At 35.2% G+C, this 20729-nt stretch overlaps 6 protein-coding genes across 8 annotated transcripts; 5 read left to right on the top strand and 1 right to left on the bottom strand.

Annotated features, from left to right (window-relative positions):
* The first annotated feature begins 53 nt into the window (after positions 1-53).
* On the top strand, positions 54-1943 carry LOC17895495 (protein SEH1). The gene is made up of 7 exons (XM_006300905.2): positions 54-372; positions 475-575; positions 679-756; positions 878-1033; positions 1131-1243; positions 1329-1455; positions 1627-1943. The coding sequence occupies exons 1-7, from the start codon at positions 93-95 to the stop codon at positions 1759-1761; spliced, it is 990 nt and encodes a 329-aa protein (XP_006300967.2). The 5' UTR covers positions 54-92; the 3' UTR covers positions 1762-1943.
* A 431-nt stretch (positions 1944-2374) lies between these two features.
* On the top strand, positions 2375-3451 carry LOC17894745. Its single transcript, XM_023787889.1, has 3 exons — positions 2375-2815; positions 2982-2999; positions 3098-3451. The coding sequence occupies exons 1-3, from the start codon at positions 2431-2433 to the stop codon at positions 3289-3291; spliced, it is 597 nt and encodes a 198-aa protein (XP_023643657.1). The 5' UTR covers positions 2375-2430; the 3' UTR covers positions 3292-3451.
* An 832-nt stretch (positions 3452-4283) lies between these two features.
* Positions 4284-4873, top strand: LOC17894574. 2 transcript variants are annotated; one of them, XM_006302945.2, is made up of 2 exons: positions 4284-4581; positions 4655-4873. In XM_006302945.2, the coding sequence occupies exon 1, from the start codon at positions 4325-4327 to the stop codon at positions 4571-4573; it is 249 nt and encodes an 82-aa protein (XP_006303007.2). In that variant the 5' UTR covers positions 4284-4324; the 3' UTR covers positions 4574-4581; positions 4655-4873. The 2 variants fall into 2 exon arrangements, with proteins under 2 accessions (XP_006303007.2, XP_023643658.1); XM_023787890.1 differs by having other exon boundaries at positions 4284-4590.
* Positions 4874-5251: 378 nt separating this feature from the next.
* LOC17894883 (filaggrin-2) lies at positions 5252-5933 on the top strand. Its single transcript, XM_006302904.2, has one exon. The coding sequence runs from the start codon at positions 5311-5313 to the stop codon at positions 5761-5763; it is 453 nt and encodes a 150-aa protein (XP_006302966.1). The 5' UTR covers positions 5252-5310; the 3' UTR covers positions 5764-5933.
* A 938-nt stretch (positions 5934-6871) lies between these two features.
* On the bottom strand, positions 6872-8360 carry LOC17894484 (ethylene-responsive transcription factor ERF061). The gene has a single exon (XM_006302462.2). The coding sequence runs from the start codon at positions 8186-8188 to the stop codon at positions 7181-7183; it is 1008 nt and encodes a 335-aa protein (XP_006302524.1). The 5' UTR covers positions 8189-8360; the 3' UTR covers positions 6872-7180.
* An 8485-nt stretch (positions 8361-16845) lies between these two features.
* Positions 16846-19011, top strand: LOC17894095. Of its 2 annotated transcripts, none has more exons than XM_023787887.1 (5): positions 16846-17035; positions 17122-17202; positions 17294-17669; positions 17773-17900; positions 18330-19011. In XM_023787887.1, the coding sequence occupies exons 2-5, from the start codon at positions 17143-17145 to the stop codon at positions 18828-18830; spliced, it is 1065 nt and encodes a 354-aa protein (XP_023643655.1). In that variant the 5' UTR covers positions 16846-17035; positions 17122-17142; the 3' UTR covers positions 18831-19011. The 2 variants fall into 2 exon arrangements, with proteins under 2 accessions (XP_023643655.1, XP_023643654.1); XM_023787886.1 differs by having other exon boundaries at positions 17116-17202.
* Positions 19012-20729: the final 1718 nt, after the last annotated feature.

Here is a 20729-nt window from a genome sequence, read left to right as displayed (position 1 = left end):
TATCTGGGCCTTTATTTGAATTAGAAATTGAAAAATTGCTGAACCACCAGCGGCGATCTCTCTGTCTGAGTCAGTCAGTGTGCACAGAGAAAATGGCGAAATCAATGGCGACGCTAGATTCCGGCACAACATGTTCCTCCTGGAATTACTCCGGCCATCGATTAGCCGCCGGATCCCTCGATGGAAGCCTCTCCGTTTACGACTCTTCTACTCCATCTGCTTCGTCTTCTTCTACTTTCACTTGCTCTTCCAAAGTTAGGGTTAGTGAATCGAGTATTGTAAAAATCGTATGGTTACCTTCTGAATACGGCGATGCAGTAGCCTGCATTTGCGAAGATGGGAGCTTATCGATTTGGGAGGAGGTTTCTGAAGGTAACTCTCTGCTCTTTATGAATAATCTCCATGGATTCGTTGCTAAGTGTACAATGGATTGTTGTATGAAATTGTTACCAAGTTACTTCTTTTTTTTGTTAGAAACACATGCTCTTGAGTGGAAATTGTGTAAGAGTATGAAGAACAAGTCTAGCCTAGTGCTTGATGTTCAATTTGGAGTTTCCAGAAAGAGTTTAAAGATGGTGAGATATTTTCTGTTTTTTATTTTATTTTTGATTGGTTTAATAAGCTCTTCTGCTACCATTGTAACATTTATGAATGAATTCGTTGCTTATTTGTTTTTAGGTTGCAGCATATTCTGATGGGTACCTAAGGGTTTTTGAGCTGTTGAATCCATTGGAATTAAAGAATTGGCAACTTCAGGTAGCTTATCTTTCTATGTGACACTATTATACCTCTACTATTGTTGCTTCTGAAGTCCTTTTAGGTTTCCATCGATTTCTTGAAAATATGCTCTTGTCTTATTTCTCACCATTCTGTGCAGGCCGAGTTTCAGAATGTTATTGATTCTCTATCAACGCTCGGTAAACCTTCAAGCTTATCTGCATCTGTTTCTTGGAATCCGATGAAGGGTGAAGAGCAAGAACCCAGCTTTGTTCTAGCCTTCAACTCTGATTCTCCACATCTCAACTCTTCCAAGGTATATTTGAATTAAGACCTTTTTCACACTATTTGAGCTGCAAATCGAAGGTATAATTTGTGTGTTGCCTAAAATCATGACAGACTTGTTGTTGCAGATATGGGAGTTTGACGAAGCTCATAACCGATGGTTGGCAGTAGCAGAATTAGCTTTCCCCGAAGATAAAGGTGATCCAGTTTATGCTTTGTCTTGGGCCCCAAATATTGGCAGGTAATTCAAACAATCTTTGTCCTTATTCAAAGTACTCTGTCTTGAGAAGCTCAAACTAATCCTCTTTTTTATATCTTTGATACAGACCATACGAGGTTGTTGCTGTTGCAACTCATAAAGGGATAGGAATATGGCATGTTGGTCTAGCTCCTGATCTTGAAGGAAGGCTTCCAGTAAAGAAGGTCTCCTCGCTTTCTGGCCATCAAGGCGAGGTATTAAATTCCACTACTTTTTACCTTCCATCTAAACTAGAGGAGTTGCTAGGAACTAAACTATAGGGTCTAAGCTTCCGTTGATCTTTGATCCTACTTTTGATTTCCTTCTGATTGGCAATTTGGCATAAACATAACTAAAATACACCAGTTTTGGTTTTTCGTGGTCAGGTTTGGCAGATGGAATGGGACATGAGTGGCATGACTTTAGCTAGCACTGGAAGTGATGGAATGGTCAAATTGTGGCAGTCAAACTTAAACGGTGAGTGGCACGAGCAGGCAACCCTGGAAGCAGTTCCCTCCTAAGTCCCACCCACATCGCGGCTATGTCCAATGTCCAAAAACATGTTCGTTCCGTTTTCTGGACATTATTTAATGCGTTGCTCAGTTTTGTTTCTACTTCACTAGTTTATAAGCTGATGTGATTTTGGACGTGTGGAAACGACACACATTTTGAGTGGTCTATATATATCTCCATTCTCTTTCTTCTTGTCAGTCAAAAACACTCTATGATAGGTAATTGAACGGGCCGAGAGATTGATTCTTAAGGGGCCAAAAAACATGTTGAACTTGTGGACAAAGAAGTTCTCTATCTGATCAGTTGGCATTTATAACTGTTATCGCAGATTAAAACATAACTAAATTGTACAAAACATAACTAAATTGTACAAATTGTGTAGGATGGAATGGGATGGGACATGAGTCGAACTAGTTCCCTCTTTAAGTCCCTGCGTCGCCATGTCCAATGTCGAAAAAACATCTTCGTTCCAATTTTCTGGACATAAGTTGTTGGTGTCGTCGACACTCAACTTTGACTTGTTTATCTTGGACGCCTGTTGAAAAAACGACGCACATGTAGTTTCCACGGATCTAAAACGGCACGAAGTTATCTTCTCTATCTTCTTTTTCTCCTCCGCCTTCTCTCATCCGCAACCTTTTTCCTTCTCTCACCCGTGGAGAGTAAATAAAAGAGAGATGATTCTGATAAACTCTAACTGTCCGGCGATAATCTCAGCCGTTAGATTTGAGGGTTCGTCTCCGTTTAACACTAGGCGCATTCACCAGCCTTCTCTCTCAGTCTCTAGAAACAAAAGCTTCTTGTTACATTTCACAGAGACGAAGGAGAAGAAAGCAAGAAGAGAAGATGGGGGGAGAGTATCGATCGTGTGCGACGCAGGAGGGATGTTTCCGGTGGATCCATGGGCTCCGACCATTGATTCACAGAGCATAGCATCACAGCTCTTCGCCGTGTCTCTGTTTCCATACATTGGCTTTCTCTATTTCCTCACTAAATCCAAATCTGCTCCAAAACTCACACTTTTCGGTTTCTACTTCTTGCTTGCCTTCGTTGGAGCTACAAGTAAGTACTCTGTTTTTCAGCGTTTGCGGCCGAATCGTTAAACGCATGCTCTGACTGTTAATAGCGTTTTGACATTTCTTAGCAGTGATATCTTAATCTTTTCCTCTCTTCTTGTTTTCTTTTTTGGATGGCTGTGGTGATTGGATTGATTGAATTTGGAGTGCAGTTCCTGCTGGGATTTATGGTAAATTTGTTCAACATTACAAAAACATAATCTTGGATCATAATGGTTCTTCTTGTATATTAGATTCTGATGATATTTTCTGAATGAATGAAATGAAGCAAAGGTGCATTATGGAACATCGTTGTCGAATGTTGATTGGTTACATGGAGGAGCTGAGTCACTTCTGGCTCTTACCAATCTGTTCATCGTGTTGGGTCTTAGACAAGCTCTGAGGAAGTCTGATGATGATAAACTTGGTAGTGATGAAGAAGCACCAACCACTCGAGAACAAGAGAAATCTTCTTCAGTATAGTCAAAAGACTTGGTAGATTGATTTGTAATTATCGAATTTCACTTGTTTATATGAATTAGATTATAAATGATACAACTCAAACGCGCATCTAATTCCCATTTTGGACGCGTGAGTTGAACGCTAGTTAATTAGATGCGTTTAGTTCTTCTTTGATATTTTATTTACCTAATATGCTAAAGTAACTTTATGTGAAGGTATAAATCCGATTGCGAATAACATTGAGTAGTTACTATTGGAATCTTGTTCAAAACTTGATGGAGGCAAAAGTTGAGGAATCCAATACATTACGACGTTGATTGTGTAAAAGTTTTGTGCCAATATCTCTAGGGATGTGTAAAAAAAATAACCTTGAAACTTTGGAGAAATAGAGTGGTGAGGGCTATCAAAGAAGATGAGAACGTTGTCTGCAAAACTTAGATGGGGGATCCTAGTTGAGATGAAACGCGGGCGGGTAAGGAGATGTCGAGAACCGATGTTCATGGCCAAGACGAATAGGTGAGGAGAGATAGCATCGCTTCAACGGAGGCGTTCCAAAGACTATTTATGTTTTTGTTTGCATTGTTAACGTCTCATACCATATCTTAAAACAAACCATAGAGACTTTATATGTGGAACTTACATTTACATATTGCATCAATCTTGGGAATTAACCAATTCACTCCTACCACAACATAAAAAAAAATTAAAACTAATGATACAAAATAAACACAACATTTTCTAAAAGAATGTTTGTTTTAACACAATACTTATCTATACATAATACACTGATAGTAACATATACTTTTTATCAAAAGAAGAAAAAGAAAGAAAAAAAAAAGATGCATAGTCAAACACATAAAAGGTGACGTTCGTAAATATCATCCACTTGAAATGAATCTAATTCATAATTTGATGTAACAAAAGTTTGAGGAATCAAACAATGTGCATACGTACATTACAAATTTCATCTATAAATATTGTACCTAGGCAAATACATTTTAGATATGATAAAATAAAGAAGAGGATAATCAAAAGACACATAGCGGGTGAAACGATGTCGTTTAGGAAAGTGGAGAAGAAACCAACCGAAATGGGCCGACACATGACCCACGAGAAGTCGAACTCTGATTCGTACAAAGAAGGAGCTCCCATGATGGCTCCAGGTTACACTGAAATGGTTAGCCGCAGCGACGAGTCTGACTGGGACGATCTTGTTGACTCTGGCAAAACCCGTGCTAGCCTCACCGCCATGGAAACTGCTCCTATCAATCGTTTCAGCCGCAAGAATTTCTCTAATTACTAAGCATGCATGTAAGAGAGGTTCGAATTGTAGTTTATTGTATGGTTCCCTTTAATTTTATTTGTTTTGCGTTATGATTTTCAGATGGCTTGACAACGTAAAAGTGAAAAATGAAGACATGCTCATTAGGTGAAGGCTCATATGAATTAGTATGTATTATGTCTGAATGTAATGAATAAGAATATAAGAATTAATCCAAGGATGATGGATGCCTCATGAACGAACATATCGGTGATGACAATCTCATTGGTATTATGCGGTTTATATACAAAGTAACTATGGAATGATAATGTTACTTAATTATAGCTACTTCTATTATATTATGAACAAGTAAATTATATCAATATGCCAAATTCGTTTCGTCAAAAAGTTTAAAATCTAGAATGATTTTTTACAAGACTATGTAACATTCCGTAACAATTCTCCTTTGTTCTAGATCGCATTAAGATCAATATGAATCAAAGAATCTCAATCTTGGGCACCTATAATTGAGAACCAATTCTGATAAAGACATCCTATTAGGTAAAAAGAAAATGCCATTAGAATTGATTCAGTTTTAGCTAACTTTAAACTAAATAACAAGTTCAAGATAACGATCAACACTATAGCAAGTGGAGGCTCTTTGGTTTCAGCAACTCTTATGAAAATCCTGTAGTATATATAGACATCTAAAGCTCCTACCAAAATCCACACACACAATACAAAATACAAACCATAAAACTCACATCTTCTTTACCACAATGCAGTACTACGAAAACCGTGAGAAAGACTACTACGAGGTGGCTCAAGGCCAACGCAATGGTTATGGTCAGAGCCAGAGCCACGAGGGATATGGCCAGAAACAGAGTCGTCCAGTATATGGGCTTAGCCCGACTATGAACCACCGTAGCCACGGTGGGTTTCTTGATGGGCTCTTCAAGGGTCAAACTGGCCTAAGGGGTCAGAGTGGCGTAGGCACGTTTCTAGGTCAACGCAAGACCCAAGATGCTAACAAGGGTCATGGACATGGGAAGCTCCTAGGGCAGCACCAGAAGAAAACTCATGAGACAAACAAAGGTCTTAATGGCCTTGGAATGTTCATTAACAATGGAGAGAAGAAACATAGGAGGCAAAGTGAGCACAAGAAGAAGAGCAAGGATGGGCATGGCAGTGGAGATGAGAGTGGAAGCAGTAGCGGTAGCGACAGCGACTGAATCTGATATGGTTTTTCTAAAGAAAGTGATGCTTCTAAGTTCTAAGAGATATATAAAAAAGTACTCAGATGTAATACTCGAAATAAAGCCGCTTAGGTGTGGTTGTGTCTTTGTGTGTAACCTTATGTAACCTCGCTACTATGAATATATTTTATGCCTTTGCTGTGAAACCAATAAATCTATACCAAAAACCAGTTGAGAAACAACTAGAGTGGTACGTAAAAGATCAATGGCTATCAATTACCAACCTAATTCACTATCAATTTCAGAATAAGTGATCCAACCTGATCACAGTATGTTCAGTACTTCAGTTTGATGCCGAGTGGCTTGCATCACAGAGAAATAATATACTATTATTTACTTAGTTCATTTTGTTGTTGCTGTTGATAATGTTGGCATGCTATATACTATTAAAACTTATAATATTTCAACAACAACAAAAAAATGAAAATTTATATATATAGTCCATATAGAAAAGAAATGTGTTGTCATATTCGTTATCCTGGAAGATCTTTGAAAAGGTAAAGATTTAGTTTTATAATTTTTTTTTAAGATTTAGGTCTGGCCTGATCATTCTGATATGCGTAATATTGCGTACCACCAAACTACAATTAACCACTAAGATAACAGTACTATTAACACCAATATGATGCCAAGTCTTAACGGATTTGGCATTGGCACATATATGGTCCGACCGGTTCAGTCTTTGCAAAGTTGGTGTGATCAAAGATTCAAAGTTAATACTGATTTTGTTTTGCAAAGCATAAACATTTGGGTAAAGTTCAACGGTACATGGTATGATCCGAAGATTAGTTTGATGCATTCTTATAGAAATGGTTTAATGTAAAAGATGGGATATGAATGAGAAAACAAAATAAGTCTTTGATAATCACATGGAAGGAGAGAATAAAAAGGGACCATCTTAAAAGCATTTGAGGAGCATATGATATGGTCGAAGACTGTGACATGTGCTTCTCTAGCTTCTTACCTTCCCCACCAATCTTATTTAATACATAGATTGCTTCTTACAAAACATCACTCATTTTTTTAAAATTTTCACTTCACACCTTTGTTTAAATTACAATCTCTCTAGAAGCATTTGTTTACTCAAATCATAATAATTTTATTATAATAAAACTGTAAACATTATAAAGTGTTTCTAAGTACAATCAGAATAGAAAGTCCTTGGATGATGAAAATAGAAAAGAAAAAAAGGAGCTTTCACAACCTCTTTCAAAAACCACGAGGCTTCAGATTTTAATTTTCTTTTAAAAACCCTAATTATATATCTTATTTAAAAACTTTCCCACGATTTTAACATCTTTAAACCCTAAATCCCACAGCCTAAAACCCTAACTTTGTCATCATTTTCTTTCCATAGTTGCAGTTTTTGATCAAAAAATTCACAGTTTAGTTTTTAATTGGCGAGAACTTGCCAAATAAGCTCTGGATCGAACGATGGCATCCTCGCTAGCAAAAACCCATCTGTGTCCACTCCCATCATTGCGTCTTCCTCCTCCGTCATTGCCGCCGTTGCCGGAATTTCATCGGAGACTGAAACCGATGCCGGAGAACTATTCTCACTGTTACACAACGCCATCTGCGAAACCCAAAAACTTTCCTCTGAGTTGACCGCAGTCGTAGTCATCGTCGCCGGAGACGACGATATAATCTCCGGTGACGAAGAATATGAAGAATCCGACGAGTTCTTGCTCACTTTGCCGCTCTTTTTTGCTCTCTCTTTCCTGACTCTCTGGCAAATGGATTGGATCTTCCCGTCGACGGCGTTCTTGAGAGCTAGTAGCTTGGAGGAGTCACCGAGTCCGAGCAGCTCACTCGGGTCTTTGAGATTCGGGAAATTGAGACGAGCGTACTCTCCACGGAGCTTATAGGCGGCGCGATCGTAAGCGTAAGCGGCGGCTTCGGCCGTGTCGTAAGTTCCTAACCAAACCCTCATTCTGTTTTGCGGCAGTCTTATCTCCGCGACCCATTTCCCCCAATGTCTCTGCCTCACTCCTCTGTAAAGTTTCTTCTTTTTCGTCGTCCTCCCAGCAGCTAACGCAGCTGCGAAAGCCCCGGCTGGAGTCTCGGCCGCAGCTTGGAGCATTAGCTCCGAAGTTTGACGATGATCGAACGATGAGGAAAACAGAGGAGGAGTGGATGAGATTGCTCTGTTTTGAAGGTGGAACTTCTCGATGATATCTCGTTGCCGGAGATAGACGGAGGAGCCGAGCTGCGGCGGTGGCGGAGGATTGAGAGTGTTGAAAGATGTTGTGGCGGATTCTACAGAGGAAGGCGTGAGAAGTGAGAAGATTGAGTCGAGTGTGTTTGGTCCTCCTGCTAATATGATCTGAGACAGAGATGCTCTGATCTCCGAGATTCTTGGACTGAAATTGGTCTGATAAAGATCATTGCTTTCTTCCATTTTCACAACTCGGCGTTTCTTGGATGATAAGAAACCCTAAGAATTGTGTTTGATTAGAGCAAAAGAAGCTTGAAACAGAGGACGGTGGATTGAAGAAGAGTATGATTGAGATAACGAGAGATTGGTTTTTGAAAGAAAAGTAGAATTTGTTTTTTTTTTTTGGTTATAAGATTTGTATTAAATGGGGTTTTAAAAAGTAAAGAAAGAGGTTGTACATATTTATAGACTTGGCTGTAGAGAGAAGAAGCAAAACAAACCAGAAAGGTTGCTTTACAGATTTCACATGGAGTTCTTTGACTTTTTTTTTTTTTTCTGGTTGATTTCTTTATTATTTTATTTTGCCAAACTATTTTCATCATGATTTTAATAAAATATTTCTACTTTGAGATAAATAATAGTATATACAATATTTCCAACCACTTTTTTTTAGTTTAATTAATCATAGCAACACAATTATAAGCACTACATAGACATGATTGTATATTTGTATCTATATGAGAGTGTGATCAATATATATATATATATATATACACACACTTTTCTCTCTGTGTTTTGCATAAATTCTTCTATAAAATCATGAAAATTAATTAGTCTATGATTTTTATTCGCTTTATGTTTTCTTATTAGTCAACAGTCTATGATGAATATCTATATCTAATTATCTCCAGGTATAAACGATTTAACGTACACTAACATTTGAGAATTTACATTTCAAAAAACTAGCATATACCCTTTCAAGCTATATAATTTTCAATTATTTTGGTATCAGTAGATGTGTAATATTTTTGAACACAGGTTTAATGATGGAAAAGTTAGACACATGTTAGAAGACTATTTCTTAAAAGTTGAGTGTAGATATGTTGGATTAATTAATTAGGACTGTGGGAGAAAAGCTATAAAACTGTTTTTCTTACAATTTCATATTAGTTCAAAAGCTAAAACATAATAAGTAATATTCCTTAAGTATTGATGTGTCTAGTACGTAGTAACATTAAACAGATAAAAGTTTTAAATAATGACTAAAGGTGGGTAGCTTTGATTAATGATTATGGCCTTTAGCAAAAACTCATCTCAGTTTTGTATATCATACTGATGGTGGACGTTTTACATTCACACATCTTTTATGGGATACATTCACACTTGTTAATAAAAACATTCATACTATTTTTACGTACGTGAGAGTGGAAGTTGTAATACATCAAATTTTGGGTACAAATGACAAAGAAAGTTTGAGGCCGGTTTCGACTTCGCTAATCACCTATCGTCCAAACTCCGAACACATCTTCTTGATCTAAAATGATGAGATATCTGATAAAATCGTTGGAAAATAGATTTGTCGACACCATACCATATATATTGACCATTTCCTATATATTACATAGAGATATTGACATTAAATGAACACGCATTTGATGCAGATCAAACAGCAGAAAAATTAACCATGCTTCTGTCTTCTCGCATTACACCTTCTCTTCACATATTAATTGCAAAGTCTTATTTTATTTTATTTTTCAACCGAGTCAATATTCCATAATCCTTTCAATACATTGTTTGTTTTGGTGATTTTAACATAAAAGACGAGTCCGTGTAGTCCCCACGAAAAAACTTTTAAAATTTATTGAGGCAAGAGAGTTGGAAGAGTCAAGACTTGTGTTTGATAAAAAGGTCAGTATCGAATCATAAATTCTCTGCCACGCCTTCATCTTCTCGCCCCGTTTAATTTCATCTCTCGTTCTCTTCCATCTTCTCATCTCTCCTCCACGAACCACAATAATAGATGCATAAAGTTGATATAAAACATCCTACTCCAAATGTAATTGACCAACGAATATGAGTCGATGATGTACGATGCTAACGTTTATTTTTCAAAGAATATGTATTTTCACACACACACAAAATTCTCTTCTTTCTTAAACTACAATTGATAAACTTCAGTTCATATACTAACATTTATTAAGGTTTGAAAGTGATAATAGCTAGTCTAATGTGGTCATTGTTTGTTAGCAAAATTCAATCTATATATTTTCGTTTTGACTATTGCATAATATTTATGGAAAATTAAGTTTGGGATTCGGATCTTCCTATCTTCTCTCACTTTTTTTTTTTGAAAACTCTTCCTATCTTCTCTCCAAGAAGTTACTATAGTTCATTTATATAACACAGGCTTTCAAAACAAATTTAGTAGTAACATTGAAGCTTTTACTTGTGGGTAAAGAACCCTATATGTTGAGCCTATACATAAATGACACTTTTTGCCAAAACAAATACATAGCTTTTCAACAGGGGGGTAAACTCAATTTGCATCAAATGTCCACAACAAGTCTTCTAGACTCAAGCTAGATTTTAAAATATCTATCGTTCACTTAAAAGATGTAATTTGGAGGTCACGAGTTTATGTATGAGTCGCAACCATACGTTTATAAGTGGGTCTTTTTTTAGTACGTGCAGTGTTGGCCAAAATCGGTACGTTTTAAATATTAAATCTCAATTCCGAATATGAAGTCTACATATATGATATAGGTGTGTGATCAATGACACGTACAATCAATATATTACTTTTTAGAACATATCTCGGGGCCGGTCCATTCCTAATAAATCCAAAAAGTTATCATAACGCCAATCACATGTTAGCTTTCGGTGATTTTTTTTTTTTTTTTAGTTTTTGTAATTTGGTTTCTAAAGGATTAAAAAGAAACAGAGTGGGATATGTATATAATTGTATATGTATTTGGTCTCCCTGTTAAATATAGTCACACTATGATATTTTACCAAAAAAAAAAAAAAAAACAAGTCACATTAGTTTTAAATAATTATATATAAAACGATGATTAACCAAATGTTGACAAACTATATTTGTCAAATTATTAACTCAGAAATTGTAAAACCAGTTTGATATGTCCTAATCTAGTTAATCAGTGGTTGTGTTAAAACACATCTAGCGATGATCGTCAAATCTAGGTCAGTTATGTACGCTTTTGCTAACGAGAAATAATTAAAACAAACTGAATCTTTATTAAAAAAAAAAAAAAAAAAAAAAAACTCAGTTAACAGAAGTTAAAATCTTAGCATCACCAAATTGAATTTTGGCTTTAAGGATGCGATGTTTCAGTTTAACCAATCCAAGTTAGGGATTCAGCAGTTACAAAAGATTTACGGTAACTTTCAAATTTTTGAAAAGGATTAAAAAAGAGAGTTCTAAGCGAATTAATTATTGTAAGAAAAACTGGTAGAAACCCATGTGGAGTACTTGAGGCCATTTAAAGACAGGGATATAGTTGGTCTCTAGATCTCCATTTCTTTGTTGATATTGAAATAATTTAATGAAAATATCATAATAGTATGATTATATAGAATAATACATGAAATAACTTTACAGAATTAATATAAAAAGTGTGGTTGGCAGAGAGAATAAGTAGTGATCGAGCAAATTGTGATTGTTTTGTTTCTTTCTTTAAATATAAAGGAAAGGTTTAGAAGCAAATAAATAATACTTGCATAGAGATAACATCATTTGTTTCTTGCACGTAAACGTCAACGGTATTAGTTGCTTTCGTATGATATGAAACACAATAGAAGCGGCCGAAGAGCTGACCACAAAACTTGTGGTACACAAGCATAAAGACGCAGATGTGCCCATCTTGTAAATTCAACATCGCTGAGAAATCTTATCTGGATCAAGTGGCTAACACAGTGTGAAAGTAACTGCGTCGTCGTCGTCGACGTTATGTTTTAGTCTAAGAAGAACGATGGCAAATTAGCAGTAAATAATAGGAAAAGCAGGGGTAGAGCAGACATTTCGGACACCGAAAAAGTAGTGTTTTGTCGTTATTAGCGTATGTCTTCGAAAGGCGACGCCGACAGAACAGTGGTCCACTGCTCCTGAAGTCGACACGTCACCGAACTTTGTCTCCTTCCTGCGGTCCCCAAACAAAAAAACGGATCTCGCTTTCTTCAGATCAATTACTCGCGATATCATTCATTCTCGCCACGATATGTTTTTTAATTTATTTACGGCAACGGCGTTGTTTGCGTAATGTCGACGGGAAATGACGTCACCCTGATGCCATGCATTTTTCTACTTCTGATATATATTCTTGTTGGTATGGCTTTATTAAATTATAGACCTAATTCTTGCTTCTTCTTTTTTTTTTTTTTCGGTTCACGTGGTTCGTTCGGTAACGTTGAGTCGTTGAGAATCATGTAAATATCTACAAAATATATACTTTCAGTTTTATATTATTTAACATATATAGTCAACAACTTTTTCCTAACTAACATCGATCGACTAAAAAAGTTTTTAAAATCAACAAAAGATAATAGAACATGTAAATTAGTGGCTTCTTGTTAAGGAGCGTTGGTCGATAGTTGAACCAATACATAACGAACTCCTATTTTATTATTAGAAACGTAGTTAATTAAGATTTCGTGGAACTAAAAAGAATCACGATTCTGAATCATATACGTACCTATATATGTATATGACTACACGGTGTATTAAAAAGAGAGAGTTAAAAGGTTCGTATGAATCGTACGGATAAATCCCTAGCTAGAAGGCTAAAAAGGTGTATTATGTATGTAGGTATAATCATATATATATATATATATTTTTGAATAAATCATATATATATTTTTGAAAGGTGACTACAACAAAAGTGGTTATTTGCCCGTACTTGCCCTAATTCGATTGGATAACTACTACACATAGACATGATTCTATAGACATATAATAGCATAAACATCGTTTTCCTTAAATAAGAACTCACATTAAAATTATAAAAGCAACTACGTAGTTCTACCATGTAAATAAACCTACGTGAAACGCCGTGGACCTCATACAATTTTACCAATTGAAGGTTCATGGCGTACACAATTTGCAACTTATATATCGGGATCATTGAGTACTAAATTCAAAATACTTCTCCGAAATATATTAACTCAGTGCAATTAATTTACCGACCAATAGCCATATATATGTATGTTATAATTGAGAAACATATATATTCCCACTACACAAACGCATACATAGTTACATACATTATACATATAATAAAAAATAGCTTATTTTACGACACGTATGTGTATTAGTAAAACGCGCACACACAAACACACACATATATGCTAGCTATATATTGGTATGGGTTACACATTAAGATGTGACATTATTCAACGGATCGTAGACATTGCAACGAATGTCGTTGCTTTGACGGCTAGTGTGGACCATCACACTATTAGACTTTTAATTAGTTTAATTCATTAATATGTTTTCAATATATATATATATATATATATTTATGGAATATGACACTTTCTTAGTACATATAAGAGATGAGTTCAACTATTCCATAACTTTCAATAATATATTATGGTTTGAAGTAAAAAGTATTCAAATAATATTTTCATATATGTTTTAATGTATATCCTGTCGATCTTAATGCATTTGCCATAAGATAGCTACATATACGAAACTGTTAGAAACTAATTAAACACGAAATGCTATGGAATCACACATTTCTTCCTAATTATTGATACGGGCCGGGTTGCGTAAACAATGAATACATCTATCACCTATGTTGCAATTGCTAATTTGCTATTATATTATATATCTGTATAATGTGCTCATATATAGAAAGATGTCCCCTCTTATCCCTAAGGTAGACCCTTGGAAATTTTCTAAAGCATATATGGCCACACCTCTTGTGGACCTACCAGTCTTCTTCTTAGTTTCTTTGTTTTTTTTTTTTCAATTTTCATTGATAAATTCACAGCTAGGAAAATGCTAATTAAAGACAACATATATATTTCATATGCACCCTATGACATAGTATGACCAGATCACATCTTCGTATTCTACAAATAGTCAACTGTTTATAAGTGTTATCATCGTGTACCCTATTAATTTTTTTTTTTTCATAGTACCCAATTAATCAGGCATTGATTTTTCTATTTCTAGTGAGTAATGAAAAGTTTTAAAATATGATAAAAAAATATCTTTTTAGATGGAAATTTCAATATACATCATTTTATGATATAATTTCCATTTCATTGTTATTCTACATAATTGCAGCAGTCTTTAGAAATGTCGACGAGATTGTTTTTAAAACAAAAACTACAACGTAATTAACGTCGTCGCATAATCGTTTAGCGAATCTAAAACAAGAATGATAAACAAAGAATATGATTATATCACTTCGTATAGCTGACTTAGTCTTCGTTCTCCACAGATTTATAATTGATCAATAATCAAAAACTTCAATAATTTAAGATAGAATTGAGCTGGACGTGGACCTGGTCGGTTTGACCTTCTTCATTTTTATATTTTTATATTTTAAATATGTATATATTTGCTTTCAAATAATTGAAACTTTTAAGCGTGATCACTATGCATTGTAAAGCTTCTTTTTATTTAATTTGATAGTCTCTCACAAGACTAGTATTTTTCTCTTTTAGGTTTGTTAATTAAATTAAAACATACTCCTACTACGTGCACAACTTATCCGATTATTCAGATTAAAACTACCCTATAATTAAGGTAAGTTGACTCTGTCCGTTGACGAGACAGGTGGCAAGTTCAGTACCGACGCCAAGTGGAGTTTTGACTTTGTTCCGATATTTAATTTTCTTAAGGTTTTGTTTTTCTTCCCATGCAGGTATTAGTTGTTTAGCTGGTACGTTCCTGTTGGTATTTGTTTCTCAGTTATTTATTATATTCGAATACTCATATCTTTTAGTTTTATAACAAAAGTTATATATTCGTATGAGAACTGATCAGTTGTAAACTTAAATTTGAGGCATTGGGAAAAGAAACTGGTGTGTCGTTGATAGATTACACTGTTAAAAATATTGAAGGGTTAAGGGCAATAGATATGATATACATAAATTACTTACACGGTTCTTTTAACTTCTCTATGTTAGTTCATATTACGAAAGCAGAACAAAATTTATATCAATTCAGAGTCTTGAATTTGATGTGTGGAACCTAAACCCTAAACCCTAAACCCTAATTTATATTAGTAGGATCCGATCTGCATTTTCTTACCGTCGAGATCTCTTTTTCCTTTTGTTGTTGGACCTTTGTATATCTTTAGCCCAGCCCATTAGGGTATTTTTCGAATTTTAATAAATAAAAAAAAAAAAAAAAATTGATGTGTGGCAGTCTTTCAATTTAGTTAGAAAGGCATTTCCCACTAAGTTTATTTTCCCATGCATGTATCATTATTAAGTTGTCGATCATGTTGGCATCCATTTGCGTTTCAATACACTTCGGCTGAAAAAAAATTATTTAAATAATTATATAAACAAGCCGTTTACTCATTTTCTTATATATATATATATATATATTACTGGAAATGATATCTTATCATAAATATTTTCTACAATCTTAGAATGGTTCCTTCTTTGAGCATTTTTTTGAGCATTTTCAAAAAGTGATCATTCATCAAATCCAAATACCATCAAACTTTTTTAAAATGATGATTTTCAATATTTGGTGTAAGCCACAACATATGGTTATGGTCTTTTTTGGAAATAAAAAATTTATTTTTTGAAATGTTGGTAGTTTCATGTATATATATGTGTGATTTAATGCAAACATTTATCTACTTATATTTGTGTGATTTCATGTATTTAAACAAATATTTTAATGAAATCGCATAATATTACAATGTTTGGTAGTTTTGTAAAGTATTAATTTTTTAATTATAAATATTAGTTTATCTTTAAAAGATATATATGTATTTTTCAACTAAGACAAATACAAAATTCAAGTGACTGGATTGATCAGAGTTTAAATTTGAATGCATTGTGCCTCTTGTCATCAATGATATCAAATTTATTTTTGTTGCATTGCCTATTGCCATCTTTCATAAAAAAAAATTAATATACTAATTGTTCCCTTGTTCTCAAGCCTAGACATGTTGAAGAATTTGTGCTCACATTAAGGTAACTTCTTCTATTTAATTCTCTTTTTAATATAATTTTTTATTTAATAATGATAATAATAATAATAGTAATAATATATTTGCATTTTAATATTATCATCTGAAAATATTCAAAATTTATACAATTTTCCAAAAAAAATCAAGTGATTAGATTGGTGAGATCGTTTAAATAAGAATGCATTGTGCCTCTTGTCATCCATGTTATAAACTTGTTTGTGTTGCATTGTCTATTGCAACTGTTCATGAAAATTATCATACTAATTGTGTTCTTAATGTTTTTAGCTAGTAAAAAAAAAAGAGATAAGTATGTGCATGTCCGAGAAGAGTGAATCCATGTTGTCAAATCTGGATTTGTTGAAGGATATGTGCTTCCATATCAAAAGCCTGATAATAATGTAGTATAAAATACATATAATAGATGCTTAGAATCTCTATAAGGAAACCAAAATTGAAGCACATATTCATGAACGAATCTAGATTTGTAAGTAATCATTTTTCTTGGGTTCTAATGTGTAACTATGTAAAAGTAATCATTTTCATTAGTTTTTGAGAAAGAAAAAATAATTAATTGGGCTTTGCTAAGTTAACCTTTCAATTTGTAAACCCAAACGGCCCATACGATATTTTTTTTATCCTGATTTGTTTTTTTTCCCTTTGAAGCATGAACTAATAGACGGTGTCGTTTTAAAGGAAGCTGACTAACTGAGAGCAAAAGTCAAAAGGAGAGAGAGAGTCTTTCTGGTGGTGGTCTCTGCTATGGTGAGACTCACTTTGTCTTCCTCACAAGTACATTAGTAGTCTCCAATCATATCTTCTTCTATAGCTTCAAATCCCAGCACAATCAACGGACTCGAATTACATAACAGTTTAGCTAAGATCAGTAGCATCGGAGTCAATTTATTGTTGCGAGGTCAGTTTTGATCTTCGTTACTCATAATTTTTGTTCTTCGCTGATATATAAGCTTGATTTCCGAAATTGATGAGTTTCAGATGTAGTTTTGAAGGAGAGTGTCAAACATGGAGGTGAATCACGTTTTGCTTCTCTGTATAGCTTTGATTTTCGTCGTTGATACTAAGGTAAGCACTAAAGCCCTGACTATTCTGAATTTGTTCCTTTTTTGTTTGTTGTTGTGGGAAATCTGAGGTTTATCTTATTGTTGAAAATTAGGTTGATGGAGAGGCACAAGTAGTTGTCTCGAGCTCGATCTCGGTTTCGAATTTGACGGATACTAGATTTGTAGCTGGGTCTGAAATTGCTGTTAACAATGTCACTGATTCCAAGAGTATTATAGATCATTCCAAAAACTCGACCAATGGTGATTCACAGCTGGGAGATGGATCTAAGATGATGGGTGATGGAGGAGATAGTACTAGTGGTAAGAGTGAAGAAGGGAAGATAGCAAGTGAAACCACTAAGGAGGAGGAGCCTGGGAGCAACTCTTCTAGGAAGAAACAAGGGTTTCATGGTGAAGAATGTGATCCATCTAATATGTGTACAGATCAGGAAGATGAGTTTGTTGCTTGTCTGCGAGTTCCGGGCAACGGTGGTGACTCTTTGTTCAATCTCTTTACTTAATTGTGTCTTGTACAGAGATCTTTTTTGGTTCTTGGGATTGACCTTTGTTATCCTTCATCGTTATTGTGCAGATGCGCCTCATCTCTCACTCTTAATCCAAAACAAAGGAAAAAGGGCTTTGCTTGTCACTATAACTGCTCCGGGTTTTGTCCGGTTAGAGAAGAACAAAGTTCAGCTCCTGCAAAACGAAGACACAAAGGTAATCCCTATATGTTTGATATCTCTTCCTGTGTTCTCATTTTTGTTGGATTCTATTGCGTGATATGCATTCAATGGGGCTTTAATTCTGAAGCAGAGTCAAGATCATACTTATTTTATCTTAATCCTCAAGGACTTATATATCTAGATCTTGAAGGTTGACCAGAAGATGTTGTTCAGTGTTCGTTAACTTGTCTATTATACTTAATGAGGTGCATTTTCTGAGTAGAAAGCTCCATTGGTTTTATGATTGCAACAGAAAACCTAGTCAATAGCAGCATAGTTTTGACATGGAGACTTTATACCCTAGCTCAAGACTACATTTTTATAGAATGATTTTGCTAATCTTTGCAACGATGGAGTATAGACCTATAAGTTTTAGATTGAGATGTAGCCACGCCGTGTATAAAGCTTAATTCTTCTTTTGCAGGTAAAAGTTTCTATTAAGAAGGGAGGGTCCAACGACAGCGCCATCGTACTAACTTCTAGCAAAGGCCGTTGCAGCCTTGAATTAAAGGATTTGGCAGCAGCACAGGAGACAGAAAGCGACGATACAGTTTCTGTTTCTCGTCCTTCAATCCTCAATATCCATCCAAGGACACTCATCGTCATCCTCATGATTTCCTTCCTCGTTCTCTCCCTTGTCATCATCCCAGTGATCTATCATGTTTACAAAAACAAGTCACGGGGAAACAACAAATACCAGAGGCTCGATATGGAATTGCCAGTCTCGAACCCTGCGTTGGTGGCAAAATCTGATAAGGAAAGTGGTGATGAAGGATGGAACAATAATTGGGGAGATGATTGGGACGATGAAAATGGCGATGGAGACGAAGAACAGCCGAATACTCCAGTGCTGCCGCTCACACCGAGTGTCTCATCTAGAGGGCTTGCTCCTAGAAGACTCAGTAAAGAAGGTTGGAAAGATTAGTTTCAGTCTGCTTTCTCTTTGTTTCCAGTTCCACATAGTTCATATATTCGTAGAAGTTTATCGATTGGCGGAATTAAAAATTGTAGTATAACAAATGGAAGTTTCTGAACTGTTTCTTTTACACCTTGCCGGTTGGGGTCATCCTTCTCTTGTGAATACGAGCTTCTCGTCTCTGGGCTTTTATGGCCTGTTAAGCTTGCATTTTGGCCCGCCAAGATGATATCCATGTTCGGATATTGAGATATAGTATCGGACCTGATCCTGGCGTTGAACTTGAACATTCGAAGATTTTGGTGATTTTATGCGAAATTGAAATAATATCCAAAATTGATAGAAATATCCAAAACTTTTAATTTTGTCTAGAATCCTCAACATTCATAATTTTATCAAAAGAAAACACTCAACACACAATTTGAAATGAAAATACGAAAATAAATATTGAAGTCCTAAATATATGAAAGAGTAAAACCGAATGTAATTGATGAAGTTAAAAATTTTAAAGATCTAAACAAGTAGATAAAGCTAACGGCATCTTACAAAACATATTTTGTTATTTCCACATTTCACAAATCTCAAATTCAGTTAAAGATTTAAGGATTGATGGTTTATATATGTTCGGATTAGCGAAAGTTTATATTTAAAAGGGAGGGTCCAGCGATAGCGCCATCGTACTAACTTCGAGCAAAGGCCGTTACACATGTGCATTAGGGCCCGTCATTAAAGATGATGATCTCAGCCTTTCAAATTGTCAGTTTTATCACTAACTGTTTGTTTGTCCATATTATTATATGATGGGTTTGTGTTATATACTCTACTAGTAGACAAGCCTTTTTATGAATATATGAAAAATACGAAAATCTAATCTAATCTTATCTTATCAACCTAATATACCTAAATATATATTTTTGTAGAAGACTATACATTATATGAAAAATCGATTACACAAAGTACTAGAGTTAACTAAAGTTGAAACGATCCGAAACCGACAGACATATTGCAAACATTAATTATATACGTTTCACATTGATTAGAAAACGTAATGAAAACAAATGAATTAGTCAGAAGTTATAAAATATAGAAGCTAGCTAGTTTTATACACTTGTAACTCGAGCCGAAGGTCAAAAACAAACCTTCGTGGTGGGAATGTTAACGTCACAAGAGAGGCGCCGCCGGAGACCACAACGTGGCAACGGACGCCGTCGTCGCAAGATTCACGTGGCGGGGGACCACAAATTCGGCTGTCAGGTGGGCACGTGCGTTCATGTGCACAAGAGACATCTTCCTCTTACGAACTCGACACGAGTCCTTGTTGTCTCGCTGAACATGGAACGTTCGATGCTAAACCCCTCAGCGGTCGTGGGACCTTCAATTATTCTCGAACGGTCCAGATCCGAACACCGAACACACCCCCAAGTTCTGTTTTCTCGTGATCTCGCGATAGTGTCGGTCAGTAGTAAATTACATTCCAAACACATTACAAGTCCACACTTATATTTACATTTACATTTACATTAACCTCATTTTCTAGTGTTTAAGCCGACCGACACACTTTGATTACTCTACGCGTCCACGTGCATTCTCTCATTTTTAAACCCGTCCATGTTTCATTTCTTCTTGTCTCTCGTAACATTGTTATTGTATTGGTGATTCTCTCGTGGCTTTAATTTTTTGAACAACTTAATTACTAACCAGTGATATATATTTTACTCGCCGAACTTGCGACAGTGTCGGTTTATGTAATATATTTTGTTGGTATATATATCGAGAAACAAAAAAATGTCATGTGAAATAGTGAGATCAATATTATATCTTTTTTTGTAAACTGAGCATTAGCCAGCGAGTAAACTGAACATGAAATTTTTAGATACATGCTGCCAAATTAATCAGAACCAGCTTGTA

The sequence above is a fragment of the Capsella rubella genome, unplaced genomic scaffold (assembly GCF_000375325.1).
Source record: "Capsella rubella cultivar Monte Gargano unplaced genomic scaffold, Caprub1_0 scaffold_2, whole genome shotgun sequence".
Lineage (NCBI taxonomy): Eukaryota > Viridiplantae > Streptophyta > Magnoliopsida > Brassicales > Brassicaceae > Capsella > Capsella rubella.
Note: the sequence above shows the minus strand (reverse complement) of the source record. Positions and strands in the feature narration are given on the sequence as shown.

Bases quoted from the DNA above. Each gene is read 5' to 3' on its own strand.
- LOC17895495 (XM_006300905.2), top strand. From the start codon at position 93: ATGGCGAAATCAATGGCGACGCTAGATTCCGGCACAACATGTTCCTCC. The intron at 373-474 runs GTAACTCTCTGC...TTTTTTTGTTAG, and splicing joins TTGGGAGGAGGTTTCTGAAG to AAACACATGCTCTTGAGTGG. The intron at 757-877 runs GTAGCTTATCTT...CATTCTGTGCAG, and splicing joins TAAAGAATTGGCAACTTCAG to GCCGAGTTTCAGAATGTTAT.
- LOC17894745 (XM_023787889.1), top strand. From the start codon at position 2,431: ATGATTCTGATAAACTCTAACTGTCCGGCGATAATCTCAGCCGTTAGA.
- LOC17894574 (XM_006302945.2), top strand. From the start codon at position 4,325: ATGTCGTTTAGGAAAGTGGAGAAGAAACCAACCGAAATGGGCCGACAC.
- LOC17894883 (XM_006302904.2), top strand. From the start codon at position 5,311: ATGCAGTACTACGAAAACCGTGAGAAAGACTACTACGAGGTGGCTCAA.
- LOC17894484 (XM_006302462.2), bottom strand. From the start codon at position 8,188: ATGGAAGAAAGCAATGATCTTTATCAGACCAATTTCAGTCCAAGAATC.
- LOC17894095 (XM_023787887.1), top strand. From the start codon at position 17,143: ATGGAGGTGAATCACGTTTTGCTTCTCTGTATAGCTTTGATTTTCGTC. The intron at 17,670-17,772 runs GTGGTGACTCTT...GTTATTGTGCAG, and splicing joins TCTGCGAGTTCCGGGCAACG to ATGCGCCTCATCTCTCACTC. The intron at 17,901-18,329 runs GTAATCCCTATA...CTTCTTTTGCAG, and splicing joins TGCAAAACGAAGACACAAAG to GTAAAAGTTTCTATTAAGAA.